General features: G+C 45.1%; 1 protein-coding gene across 1 annotated transcript in view; it reads left to right on the forward strand.

Moving 5' to 3' along the window:
• The window catches only part of LOC111153427 (adenylate cyclase 2), a 406,431-nt gene that overhangs the window by 289,873 nt on the left and 101,855 nt on the right, over positions 1–14,703 (forward strand). Inside the window, exons 8-12 of the mRNA XM_022512437.1 lie at positions 4,340–4,498; positions 5,316–5,448; positions 6,769–6,942; positions 9,534–9,577; positions 13,017–13,097. Of these exons, the coding sequence (XP_022368145.1) occupies positions 4,340–4,498; positions 5,316–5,448; positions 6,769–6,942; positions 9,534–9,577; positions 13,017–13,097 (591 nt within the window). The remainder of the gene's footprint in view (positions 1–4,339; positions 4,499–5,315; positions 5,449–6,768; positions 6,943–9,533; positions 9,578–13,016; positions 13,098–14,703) is intronic.

A 14,703-nucleotide genomic window follows, 5' to 3' on the forward strand; every position in this document is an offset into this window, starting at 1 on the left:
CATGACCTGAGCCGAAGGCAGCGGCTTAACCCACTGAGCCACCCAGGCGCCCCTGTGTATTGGGTTTTTTGATTGCCTATTTTAGTCAAGTGATTTTCCCCTCTCCTGCACACATGTTCAGTCTCAATGGGACAGGAATTATGTGGCTGATGCTCTGTTTCCTTGTCTCCGGTGTAGAGTCAATGGGGCTCTCAGTGGGAGAGCAGCGGTCAGGTTGTCACGTGGTTAGCCACTGTGGATGTGGGTCACATGTGAAGTGAACTGAACATGTTAGCAGGTAGCTTCCCCAGGCCAGTCCAGAGAGAAGCAGTGAAGCCCACACTGCCTGCTGCGGGTACTGGCGATCTCGGTGCTCCTGATCCTCTGGGTCGGTAGCAGTGACGACAGACCACTGTGGATAGATCTGTCTCAGGAGGCAAGGTAATTGATTGGAATTGAGTTAAAAGCAGAGATGGGTGGATTAGTCAGTATGGGAATCACCTTGTCCCTCCTGCTTCTTCCCCAAAGTAACTCATTTGTCTTCTCTGACATGAAAAATATTTTTACTTTGTTTCAGACATAATTAACTATTTCCAGCTCTCTGGGTCTAGACAGTGTAAGTGAATCTAAATAGTGAAACTAAAGGTTTTCTCCAATTTATAACCTGCCCTTGGAGGCGATCTCCGTGTAAGTTTCCAACACCGGATGAAATGGGTTCTAGTGGGAGAAAGGGTTTTTCTAATGTACCGATTATGCGCATCAATAATATATCAGATTACTGAAGCCTGATTCCTGCTTTCGGGTCAACTCTTTCCCAGTTCTGTTACGTTTCCATTATATACGTTGAAGAGCTTTTAGGAGGAAGAATACTTACATTCTGCCCACTGGCATGTCAGCAACTCATCAGTAATATTTTTTCTGTTATATTTTTTTATCATGATAACATAATACCTAACATAATTACTGCACCATAGCATTTTTACATGTACAATTTAGTGGCATTAAGTACATTTAAAATACGTGCAACCTGCACCACGGTCCACTTCCAGGACCTTGTCATCAACTCAGAGAGAAACTTCATACCCACTGAGCAGGAACTCCTCATTCCTCTCTCTCCCCAGCCCCTGGCAACCCCTTTTCTACTTTCTGCCTCTGCAAAGTTGACTTTTCTAGATGCCTTGGTGTGCGTGGAATCACACAATATCTGTTGGCTAGCGTTTGCCTTGTTTCACATAGCAGAATGTTTCCAAGGTTCATCCACATTGCAGAATGTGTCAGGCCTTCATTCATTTTAAAGGTGGAGTAATTAAGTCCATTATATGTGGATACCATGTTTTATTTATCCCTCCGTGATGGATACTAATATCTTGTGTCCAGAATCTCAGCAGTGTTATCAGATTTGAGGAACTTTCCAGAACTCTTGCTTCTAACTAAACTTGAGCTTCAACTCGGGCAGCGATCGGTTGGTGCGTCTCTGTGCTCTGCACTTACTGACCAAGGGCATCCATGTTCTCTCTCTGTTAAATTCACCTGCTCAGCTTTTGTGTATTTGACAAAGTGATCAGTAATAGGTTGTTTTCTGGCACCTTCCGTAAAGGGCAGGGTCAGAGAGGGCATCTCAGTAAACGTTAGGAATTCTTTGTTCTTCTAACATACAAAGGCAAGTATTTCCATTTCCATACATGAACCATAGGATGAGGATGAATATGAAAATTCTAATTTTTTAAGAGAGAAAGAGTACACTCAGACTTGGAATTTCGCCAGGTGACCTCAGGGTTTTCCTGGGAGCCGGGAACATAGATCCAGGAACGCTTGCCTATACTTTTCCTCCGTGTCCGGACCTCCCCACGCGTTCAGTACCTCATTCTCTGTCAGCTAAAGAACCACCACAGAGCACGTCAGCTGCGGTTTGGAACATTCCCAATGCTTAGAGAGGTTTCTTTTTTCCCGTCATGAAAATGTAAACTTCTCAGCCGAGGACGTAATAGGCAGAGTCCTGACTTTGTTAGTGATTAAGGTTCCTCTTGAACTGGAATGATTGTCTTCTGTGGTCACAAGCTTTGGCAACTATTGTGGTATTTTTGTAGAGATCACACAGGTTGCATCCACATGCATTACAAGATGTGGTTAGTCAACTCATCTGAACTCTTGACCAACCCATTTTCCTAAAAAAAAAAGACACAAAGGACATGGAGATGGTTTTAAAGAGGGTATTATGTGAAGCAAAATAAGACAGAGAAAGACAAATATTTTATGATTTCACTCATATATGGAATTTAAGAAATAAAACGTGAACATAGGGGAAATGAAAGAAAAATAAGATAAGATAAAAACAGAGAGGGAGGGAAACCATAAGAGAATCTTAATTCTAGGAAACAAACTGAGGGTTGCTGGAGGGGAGGTAGGTGGAGGGATGGGGTAACTGGGTGATGGGCATTAAGGAGGGCACGTGATGTGATGGGTACTGGGTGTTGTATTCAACTGATGAATCACTAAATTCTACCTCTGAAACTAATAACACAGTATATATGTTAATTAAATTGAATTTAAATAAAAAAAAATTTAAGTCAAATCATTCACCAGTCAGTTTTGTTAAAATGGTCAAACATAAAAGTGTGTCGTCCATCCTTCTCTCCCTCTTGACTTTCTACTGACCGTATTTGATCAACAGAAATGTCATGTGGTTGGAACCATTCTCCTAGTAACAGAAAATCTTAAGAACAATTATGAGTTCAATGTCAAATTTTTCAGGATCATTATCTCCCAAAGACAGAAGCACAGTAAAATCCTTCAGAAATGACCTGTGTCGATTAGTAAACTTATATCCGGTGTCCACGTTGTACCAGCCCCTAAAGCCCCTGATGGGTATACAGGTGTGTGTCTTCATGGGGCTGCCTCTCGGAGAGCAGATGTGGACTCAAGCAGAGAGAGCTGACTGGACTCAGTGAGGCTGGAGCACCAAGGAGGGGTGACCTCATCAACCTGGGAGGAGGGATCAGAAAGCCTTCCCAGAAGAGGTCATGCCTCCGGCCACTGATGGAAAACCAATACCAGCTGGCCACGGAATGCCTGTGCCCTGTCAGAGAGCGGAGCCATCTTGAACCATATGGTCCCCAGGCAGCCATAACCAGATAGAGGACAGAGCGACAGGGGTGGCCCTCCAGTGTCATGTTGAGGCCCTGGCCCATCGTGTGGGCAGGAGGGAAGGGTTGGATGAGTTGCATGGTACCAAATAAGTTGTGATTTTTTGTGTGAGAAAAACAGAGCAGGATGACAGGGAAGGAGGAAGTGATGGGGGGAGAGAGAGAATGGGAGGGAGGGAACAGCTCTGTAGACGTCCTTTCTTTTTACCTTGTAGATCCGTATCTTCTTGTCACTTCTTATCACTTCTAGCATGCTCAAGTGATGCCACTGTGTCACCGAAGCATGACAGCCACGCCGCTGGCATTTTGCGATGCTTGTGTCCTGCAGCCACACCTGGTAACCTGCGCCCTGCTGGGTTGCCATCAGTGCGATCGCTTCCCTCCGCATGCGCCCTAGCGTAATTCTCTCCATGTACCTCAGGACACCTCCCAGTATCCTTCTCCTGCAGTCACAGTTCATTGATAAATACATTCAGCTGGCAGAAATAAATAAGCTTTTCCATGTCCCATTAAAGGAAGTTCTTCATTTGTCTCTGTAAATGACTTACTGATTGGGTCCCAAAGTATTTTTAAAAGGATTGTTTTTAATCAGTTTCTTCCGAATGATACCTTCCTTACACATGATTAAAACTTTTTAAAGAGTTTTGTTGTTGTTTTTGTGGAAGACTGTGCACAATGAAATGCTTTAAACTCATGGTTACTTTTTTTGAGAAATTCCTACTCAGGCTGAAGTCATTAGGCTCACAAATATGGCGCCTTGTCTCTCATCAGCAGAAAATATTCACTGGGGACGTGCATCGTGCTAAGTGCTAGACTCATAGATGGCATCTCAGACTGTTTCTGACAGTAGAAGGCAATGTCACGTGATTCTAGTGTGAAAATTCAGAGCAGGTGTCAGCAACTGGTAGGTTTCTGATAATACATATTTGTTGAAAAAGTCAAAGCTACAGCTGAGATGTTGTATCAGCACCAACGGTCCGGCCTGACCTGGCTGTCTTAGCCAGGGCCACGGAGCTCTTGGTCTAGTCTGGAAGCAACCAGAAAGAAACGACCTTTCTCTTGGCCTAGAGCAGCAATCTTCTGCCACAGGAGGGAGTCCTGACTCTATTTCCAGCAGTCTGAAAAATTCTGAGTAACACAGTGCCTTGAAACCTGGCCAGGAGTCAGAGGAAGAGGAGGGTGTTTCCAGATGATGATGCTTTTTTCCTTCTCTTCAGGAAAGTGAGGGACGCCACTGGAGTGGATATCAACATGCGCGTGGGAGTGCATTCTGGCAATGTCCTCTGCGGGGTGATTGGTCTGCAGAAGTGGCAGTATGACGTGTGGTCACATGATGTTACCTTGGCCAATCACATGGAAGCCGGAGGGGTCCCTGGGTAAGGCCAGTCTGGGTTTCCCTCTTCAAGCTGTGGGCAGGGTGAGACACGCTGGGTGAGCGGATTGACAGCTGTCTGCTGCGTGTCTGATGGCTTCTGATGCCTCCGTCAGCATCCCGTGATCCCTGTCCAGTGACCCCTTACATGAATTAGATTAACACAAACCCTCAAGTCTCAAATCCACCACCCCACGACCCATGGTCAAAGACTCTGGCTACCAGATCATGAATTACTTGTATTAATTTGCAAGTGTGTGAATTTTGACTAGGGGAAAAGTGTTTTTTAATTCAGTGAGATGTGGCATTTCTCTATTACTGGTGACCTCTGAAGCCAGTGCTAGTGAAATGAGCGAATGGTACCATCTCCCTCCAGTTAGAAGAGCGTGGTTCAGACAAGAGAATTTTGATGGACGTGCTATAATTCGAAGAAACGTGGAAGCAAGCACTGAGAAAGAAAATCCATACTTTAATACACATCAGCACACTCCCTAAAATGCCTTTGGCCTGTGTTTCAAAAAGTAGGCTCTCATGTGAAACTTTCATATAATTTTTATTTGCCGTATTTACCACACCCGCTGTGCAGGTTTCGGGTGAGTGCAGAGAAGCTGGAAATGTTAATATCTTGTGACTTCTGCCAGCATCTTTCCAAAGCCCTGTTTAATAAAATATAAACCTGTATTACAGTCCATTTTACCAAGAACATAGAGCCTTTCCTTCCTTTGGGGGAGAAGAAATTATTTATAAATTCACAAGTAAATAGAAAAACCTTCATGTTTATCCTTACCTATCTTGACTGTGGTTTTTAAATGGAATTTCAGACGTGTTCACATTTCTTCCGTCACTTTGGAGCACTTGAATGGCGCTTATAAAGTGGAGGAAGGAGACGGTGACATCAGAGACCCGTATTTAAAACAGCACCTAGTGAAAACCTACTTTGTAATCAACCCCAAGGTCAGTGTTGTTGTAAAGAGTCTGTAATTAACTTGTGACTTCTGTGATGAAGATAGAAAGGGGCAAATTACTGATACAGATAAGTGTTTTTAGTCAAGAATCTGTTGAATGCTTTGCTGGTCTTTGCCCCTATAATGACTTTAAATGCATAGCAGTTTGATTATGGCACATGTTTTAGAATCATAGACTAAAACATTTATTAAAGGAAGAGTTGAAAAGAATTGCTTGCTCCTATGGTAAGGTTACTGTCTGTGTGTTGGGTTATCAGTGTTAGTGAATGTGTACGTTAGTCCCCAGTGCTTCTGGAAGTATCTCCATGTGCCCACCCTGGCAACTGGGAAATTACAGATGATAAAAGTCTGATGAGATGAAGTAGGATGAACATAGACGAAGAAGGAAAGGAAGAAACTTCTAGAAGATTAACCACGAAGTGTCATTGGGCAGACATGGTTCACTTGGAGGCAGTAAGCTCCTCGTTACCTGGAAGTCTCCCCAGGCCACCCCAAGAGTTAGGAGCTGTCTCGTACTCTGTTCACACCAGAGGTCAGGCCCTAGCAAGGGCTTCCAGCTCTCCTTTCTCGTCGCCCTTCTCAAATTCCTGCCAAATGAGTACCACTGCTATTTACAGATTAAGAATCTGAAGCTCCCAGGGGTTATGTAACTTCCCCAAATCACACAGCTGGTAAAGGGTGCAGTCTATCAACAAGAAACACCTCCGAGCTATCAAAGCCAGTCTCTCAGGATCCACAAGGTCAAGGGCATGGGTGCTCCCTGGCGGTAGCCTCCCTGAAACTCCAGGTTTGCCTCTGGAGACACATGTCCAGCTCACCTGATGGTTGATCTGGAGAGAGACGTGTGTCAGTCAGGAAGAACTGTGGAGGGAGGAGGCCAAAAAAACGTGTACAGAGAACCTTGTGTTCCGGCAGGGAACACCCGGACGTGGACCCGTATGAGCATTCCGCATCAGAACACAGCCCAGCCTCTAGCACCTGCCGCGCTAGGAAACCACAGTCAAGAAAAAGTTGAAACAGAGCAGCCTATCTTGCTTAAGAATTTGCTTTGTAAAAATGCCCATTAAAATGGCTGTTATTTTTTCCCAAGTTTAAACTACAGGTGTCTTTTACTCTGGGGAAAAAAAATCACTCAGCTCAGAGAGCTTGTAACACTGGAAACCAGTGTCCCTGAAGGAGGAGGGAGGGCCAGAAGCTATGGGGGGCGAGGGGGCAACGCGGGAGGAACGCCAGCATCTGGGCGAGGGGGCAGGCAGGAGAAGTCAGCCCCTTTGGTGTGCGGGGGTAATGCTTTGTTTCTCACCCCAAGGGAGAGCGAAGGAGTCCTCACCTCTTCAGACCTCGCCACACTCTCGATGGAGCCAAGATGAGGGCCTCCGTGCGCATGACCCGGTACCTGGAGTCCTGGGGAGCAGCCAAGCCCTTCGCACACCTGCATCACCGAGACAGCATGACCACAGAGAACGGCAAGATCAGCACCACGGTACGCTCCCCCCGTGCCCCGCAGCGCAGAGTGCCGGGCCCCAGCCAGGTCCCCAGCACAAAACGCAGGCATCTCCTGCCAAAGTAACTTAGGTCTGTAATGAAGCAAGCTTTCCCCTTCTCCTTGGGGAGGCCCTTGCAGACAGCTGTTTGGCTGTGAATGAGCTCCAGGCTCACGTGGCTGAGGGTTTGAACCAGCGTGATTTTGCATGAGAAATTTATAACCCAGGACCATTTTATTTATTTGTTATTTCATTCAGTTCTTAGCAACTGAATGCAGTTGAACCTCTTTCTATTTTGTTGTTGTTGTGGCATTTTGTTTGTTTGCATTCATGAAGTAGAAAGCCTAGGCATCCTAACCAAGGAGCAGATGAAGGCGTGATGCCCTTGCGGGTTGGATCGGCTCCAGATTCGTTTCGTGGCAGGTACATTCAAGTTGTGTCAGTGGCAATGAGTGCTCTGTTGTGTAGCTCCTTACTTACAAGACTCCAGCTTCCACCGCTCATCAAGTGCCAACGCTCCTTCCAGCAGAACACTTTCCGTAAGACGGCTGCAAGGCAGATAGAAAATACAAAGACCCACAGGGGGCCGGAAGAGTAACTACGGCAAAGCACTTAGAATAATCCCAAAAGCATTGTTAGATTTTTAAAACGATCTCTGAGTAAAAATTCATGTATAACGGCGGTAATTGTACTAAGGAGACAGTTGAGACAAAAAAGACGGTGGAATGTTCCCTAGTCCTCCTCGGCTGATGAGAAGAGACCCATGAGATTGTCCATTGAAAGCAAACTTTTCCAATCTCCCTGTACCCCTGCCTCCCGGCAGCCCACCGTGATGACATCCAAGCCCCCAGACCCACATTCTTGTTTTGACTTCGTTAGATCTCTCCTCTCAGCTTCCCTGGTGTTTTTTCCCAGCTAAAAAGTAAACGTGATCTGACGGAAGGCCATATCCATTGGTCGACCAGGGAGCCCGCCAGGACAGGTCCGGGAGCAGTTGGCTGTCTGTTGGGAAGTGCGAGGCCATGAGTAGCAAACATGTAAACAGATACTTCACCGACTGGGTCACCCAGGAGCCCCAGGAGAGGGTGTCTTAAGAAAATCCCAGGGCTTTGTTTAGTACAAGAAGCCCCTGCAACCGTTACGCATCTGTGTCCCATACTCACTTTGAGAAGGACCCCAGCGTCATTCTTATTAATATGTTCCAGGGTCAAAGAGAGTCTTTGCCAATTAAGTCATTTCTCTTCCTTATTGCCCTCCCCGGAACCGTACTGACTCTTGACTGAGTGTTGATGGAGCCGGTGAAGCCACTTTACCTTATGTGATACGTGCCCGCGTTGGGCATATGAGCCCGCGGCTCATACACTTCCTGTAAGAAGACCCAGAGTCTAGTTATTCTTTAAAAAAATACCTTCCCTTTCACTGGGCTACATATAGCCCCTAATGTGATGTGGGAGATGAACCAGAAGGAAAGTGTCTTTGGGGCCACTTGGAGCAGCTTCGTTTCAACTTTAAATTCCGCCGCAAATGGATCCAAGTGGATCCTCTGGGGTTTTCTTAAGGAGCAGTTGGCGGCGTGTCCCCCACTGATAACCCTGATCAGCATCTCTGTCTCTGTCCTTTTTCCGCAGCTGCCCCACTCACCTGTGGGTTTGTTCTTTTCGATCAGTGAGTCGTGGTTTTACATACTTAATCGAGGGTGGTGGTTTCTTACCAGCCCAACTCAGGGCTAATGCTTGTGGTGCTGTTCCTGTTTTAAGGAACTTTTTTTTTTTTTAGGTAAAATGTGAATATTTATTTATTATGAGAGAATAAATCACAACTTTACAAATATTAAAAATTAGCAATTACCATAAACATTACAAACTCAGAAAAATAATAGTTTTTAAATTAATTACCTGAAACATCTCTATCTGCTATTGTTTATTGAGTTTCCAAAAGTTCTTCTGTCTGTTCTCTGAATATGCCTTTTAAATTGTCCTATTCTTGCTTCAAATATATGTAATACTTCATCTTTCTGAATATATCATTGTTTTATAAAGTTTTCTTCTTGTATATAGTCTTCACTTCCTTCAAGTTTCTTTTGTTCTGTATTTTATTTTTTATCACTTTTTTTGTAAGTTCTATTTTTTTTTTTTTTTAGCTTTTATTCCTGTCTCTAACTTATATGTTATGTGTTGGATACTTTCCTCAGGATTTACCAATCCTTGGTTATCTGTTCATGTTTGAGGCACTTTTTAATATTAGTCTGATGCCAGACAGGATGGTCCGCTGTGTACAGTCACTAACAGTTACTTGCAGGGCCCTTGTTAGAAATCGTATCTGCGAATATCAGAATATCATCTGTAAAACAACCCTGGGGTTTCCTACATCCGGGCTTTAGAGATGACACCAACTTTCTGAGTATCAACTGAGGTTTCCTCTTTTTCCCATTTATAATTAAGCTACTCTTCTCCATGGGGTAATTGTTATGTAAATGATGTTTTCCACAATAAAAGGAAAAATAATGTTATATGTGGTTATCACTGCAATGTCATTCTCTAAAGTATGTGTTTAGAAACTAATAACCTTTTTTGTTTGTTTTTTGAAATAGGATGTGCCAATGGGTCAGCATAATTTTCAGAATCGCACCTTGAGGTATGGTATTTGTTGTACTTTCTGATTTTTTAAGGCTTTTTTTCTTTAATTTATTTCTGAAAGTGATTATCATCAATTAGAGTAACTTGGAAGGCCATTTCTTCTACAAAGAGCAGCTCCTTGCGAAAAGCTCAATGAGATTGTTTTCAGCTTCTAAAAATATAATTATCAGTATCATGTTATAGGTTTAAAAGAGGGAAAAGGAAAACAGCACCAGGTAATAGGCACATTAGAACTTTAAATTGTTTTTCCTAAAAATGACTGTTCTTAATATGTGGTAAAAAACTTTAATTTTCTTAAAACGAGTATGTTTCTTAAAATTACATTTTGTGTGTGTGTGTGTGGAATCCTAGAGATAAAAGCAAGATAGGTCTGGCCTTTCTATAGTGGGAAGACCTGACAACATGCTCAAAAAAAGAGAAAAGCTTCACACAGTGTCTGCAGGTCCCCTGTCACCCCCGGCCACAGAATGACCGGCACTAGCCCTTTTTCATGCTCCTCTGGCTCTTGGGTTAGAGTCCATATTGGCTGGGGAGTTAAGTATTTCTTATTAAAGTCATTAAGACAATTACTGAAAAGCCTAAACGTAAGTCAGCCTTTCTTTTCCCACAGAGAAGTGAGTTTATTCTGTAGAAAATGCATTGTATGCAAGTATAATCAAACACAATTAGATTGTCATTTGCCATATCCTTGCAAATAGCACACCTTATTCCAGAATCTTCATTTGTTTTAATGAGCTCTAATTCATATTTTGTGTCACATTTGAAATTTTAATATTGAGATATAATACTTAGAATACTATGTTACGAGGGGGCTTTGGAAGCATTAAGTGGCACATTAAAGAGAACTTACGGTAATTTAGGAACGTGGTGGACCCTGCGAGATGCCTTGAGAAGGTGTGACTCTTCTAGCCAATAAGCCACTAGCACATCTGCAAGAGACGGGCCACGGAAATTCCATAAGCATCTTTTCACTTTGTGTTCCTCACTTCTTCAGTTCTCCATCTCGTCCTCTCTGAGATCTGCTCCGACGGTCTGTTTACCGAAATTAGCGTGGGGACGCCTTGCGGAGGGCCCATGTGATTGGGCAGCGGCCTTCCGGGCTGACTGATGTGTGCAAGACAATGACAATAAGCCGTCACCTGGGTCCGTATCAGGCACGCGGAAAGCCTCATGTCATCCCTGCAGGTCACTCCAGTGTAGACGCTGTGCCGTGAGGCACGAGGGGTCGGGAGAATGCCCAGAGGCACACGGCTGGCAGAGGCGAGGCCTGGATTTGTGCCCTGGGCTTGGTACCCCCATTCTGTGCCCCACTCCGCTGTCCTGTCCTGCGGGCCTTGCTGGGAGCCTCTTCCATATCAGTTCCACGATTCCACGTTCCTCTGATGCTTGGATCACTGGTGGCCCCAGGGCCTTGTGGAGAGAGCACCACCTCCATATCAGCCCCACTGGGGCTGTCCTCACACGTCCTGGTGTCCCCCCGTGGCCTGTGTTGTAAAACTTCCATGAGCCTGCAGCCTGGTCGTTGAGCCTGCCTGTCCTGGGATGGAACATTCTCTGGGATAATCCCGACCTCCTCCCCACATCCTCGGATACAGTAGATCGGACATGGGAATGGGGCAGGTCAGGGAGGGGGCTCAGGAGGAGGAATGGGAGGACAGCGGAAAGCAGGTGACCCAGTGGCAGGAACACGGGCGGGACAGCCAGAAACACCTGACGTCCGAGGACTAAAACCCGAGCTGGCAAATTACGAGTTCGCAGGGGTAGATTATCGGCCCTGGAGGTGTTCTGTCATTCACCATAGCAGAGATCCCAAAATGACAGAGACAAGGAACCTCCGTGTTAGAATTGTTTTCCAGATAGTAAATAGCCGACGTGTACTAACTCACACACGGGCTGCTCCGTGCACCGCTCACAGAGCCGAGTCCCGGGCGGGCATCGCGTGAACTAATCCTACAACAGACTCACGGAGGCAACGCTCTGCGTGGCCCCGGGCATACCTCGGAAGGATTAGGTTTTCCTGGGAGCCCCCAGGGACCTACACTCTTCTCCAATTTGGCAAGACTTTGTGAGAAAGAAAGCCACCGGCTGACGTCCGCAAACTCGAGAGTGGGCAGAGGGCCACTGCAAAGGACACGAGGGAGCTCCTCGCCTCCAAGTGAGAATGAACCATCCTAGATGATTGCTAAGTTAACGTGCTTTTTAAAGAAAGAAGGGTAAAAATGAATGTGCCTTCTTCCAAAGCTTAGAATTTGGCAGGTTCCGTTCGCTCTCCATTCAGTTCGCTCGTATCTGGAGATGGATCGCGTTGGAGCATTGGGCTTTTGAACCAGGAACGCCCGGGGCCCATTTCAAGAAAGAAGGAGCTCAGGGCGCCAGCCTGCCAGCGGGGACGGGATGATGGGGAGGCCCGGCCGTCTCACTCATGATACTCTCGGGAGATTTAATTACAGATAAATGTGACCTGGCTGTTCTCGTCTGTATCTAGAGGTGGTTCTGAAATCAGAACAGTTACTGTCACGTCAGGGTAGAAGGCCTGTCGGATGAGTAATTGCCCCCCACCCACACCCCGTGGATCGCAGAGAAGCCGAGGGCTCGCTTCACACTGGACCAGGTGACTCACAGGGGCGCAATTCTGATGCCAGCTGGACTGGGCCAGCTTCATGGGGCACCCGTGTGCTTTTACTGTACAATTTTAATGTACAATTTTTAAAAATAGGGATTATTTTTAATTTTATCCTTTATATCATTCTCACACAAATGGTCAAATTAACCTTGGGGAGCTCATGCATTCCGCCTCATTTATTAACAAGGCATCTTTTATTATAGCTGAAGATTATTTTCTTCTAAGAGCAACTGAGTATCTGCAGATATATGTGGGGTTTCCTATGACGAGTGCTTTCAAACACTGAGGAAGCTTTAAATGCGTACAATGAAGCTTTGAGATGCCTCAGAGAAGACTGTCGTTCTGCAAATTCTTGAAAATTGACCAAGGGAAACATGAACAAGGAGCAACTGTTTATTTTTCAACCAGACCAGATTTTGCAGGGGAATTCCAAAGCCAGTGTGCTCTGTCGTAAAGTAAATTTTATGAAGGCAATGGGTCAAGAGCTAATGCATCTCTTCGGACACAAAGTTCTTTTATCACAAACACCGAGAATATATCTCCAGCTGCTTTTTAACGCCAGGTGTCATTTCAGTCTCAGTGATGACATTGTGAGGCAACACTTGACTGTACCCGTCACCAGCTCTAGTCCCTTTGCTCAGTCCCCAGAGAGTCTGGTTGTTAATAGAGGAAAGGCTGCTTCTCAGCTCTCATTTCCTTCTTTCTTTTTTTGTCCAGTGGACAGAACGGAACGGGGGTTTTGGCATCATAGAAGAACAGGCTTCGTATTTGCCTTAGTCACATTTTCTCCTGTAATGTCTCCCTTTTCATACAGAACCAAGTCCCAAAAGAAGAGATTTGAAGAAGAATTGAATGAAAGGATGATTCAAGCAATTGATGGAATTAATGCCCAAAAGTGAGTACCTCGTGATCTTAAATTATCATACATTTTTTTAAAATTTCAAACCCTGTTATTTGAAAACCGTCTCATATTTTCCACGAATTTCACCACAAACTCTGTGATACTTGCCGTGACAAAGCCATGCTTTTAGAATCCATTGTTCCATTCACCTCAATTGCCCTTAATAATGGCTTTTGGTCATTAGAAAGTGTTTCATTCCTGCCTAAGAAATACTCTCTAAGTAGATTACTGAAAAACAGCAGGAGATATAAACACAGAGGAGAAAATCAGAGCAAAATGTGTTCAGTAAGTAACACTTTTTAAAGATCAATAAGAATGCCACGTGGGAAAATCTGAGTTGTTGTTATGCGACACTCTCTATTCAAAATGCACTTCTACCTGTGCACAATCCGGGAACATGGACGCACCTGGGTTCTAGGTTGTTGAAGAAAGGTGATGAGCATTAGAATCTGAATTCAGGGCAGCAGCGGGAGGAAGAGTCTTTGGGGGACAAAATATCATTCAGTCTATGAGCTCGTGAAGTCTGTGAATGTCTCTTCAGTCTATGAATTGCTATTGTGGTTTTAAATGGTCCAGGAGGTGTGGAGTGGGGGGAGGGGGAATTAAAGAAGGTGTTAACTTTCACAGCCTGGATGGACATAATGACTACATCCGTTGGCCTTGAATTCTCCTTAGGTCCGTGTGTCATGGCTGAGCTCCTGGAGGGCAGCAGATAGATGACCGTGTGGTGCCTGGTGCCATTAGACACTCAGTGAGGGTTTGTTAATTTAAACTGTAGCAAACACATCAGTAGGTCCAAATGAAAGGCCTTAATGAGAAAGTTTCCATCCTACGGAAACCAGACTATTTGATTTTTATCACGAAAGTTGACTCATGAAAAGTAAGAATGATTTTCACTTGAACTCCCTGCTTCCAAAATGATGTTACACAGCTTTGAAAAATTTGTACCTTTTCTAGAGTGTTCCTTATAAGCAGCCATTTTGGACTACTTACATGGCTGATGAAAGAATTGCGCGAGTGTATGTATGTGTGTGTGGTGCGTGTGTGTGAGATTGTGTACGTGCACAACCGAGTGTCTGGGCGGGGTCAGAAATGCAATTCGCATGTGCCGGCAGGTTGAAGTGACCTTCTCTGAGCCCCTTTGCCTTCCCCAAATAGAGAAGGCCTTCCACCTGTCATGGAGTGCTCAGGACACACCAGCAGTGCCCAGATAAATGCTCTGCCTTGCTGGGCCCTAAAAGCAATATGAAAATCAACCTCATCTCTGCCCCACTTGAAACCTCAACATATCACAACCCAAGAAACCTGCTTACCTGGAGTCTGTTGGCAGCCAAAACCTAGGGGAAAGTCTGAGGGCATGTGGGATGGGTGGAAGGATATGTTCTTTCAGCCGGAGGAAATCACACCTCCTACTCCGGGACCCACCAGAGTAAGACACAGCATCAGAAGAAAGGGAACACCTTGTTCCTGACGAAGTTAGCAGATTACAGTAATTACGTTAATAATAGAAAGCCCGTGCATGAACTCAGCCTAAGCACGCCTTCCCACAGGACCTCTACCTGCTTCAAAGACCTTTGTGTCCACCTTTTAAAGCGTTCCT

Source organism: Enhydra lutris, unplaced genomic scaffold (assembly GCF_002288905.1).
Source record: "Enhydra lutris kenyoni isolate GAN:26980312 unplaced genomic scaffold, ASM228890v2 scaffoldscaffold32, whole genome shotgun sequence".
Taxonomy (NCBI): domain Eukaryota; kingdom Metazoa; phylum Chordata; class Mammalia; order Carnivora; family Mustelidae; genus Enhydra; species Enhydra lutris.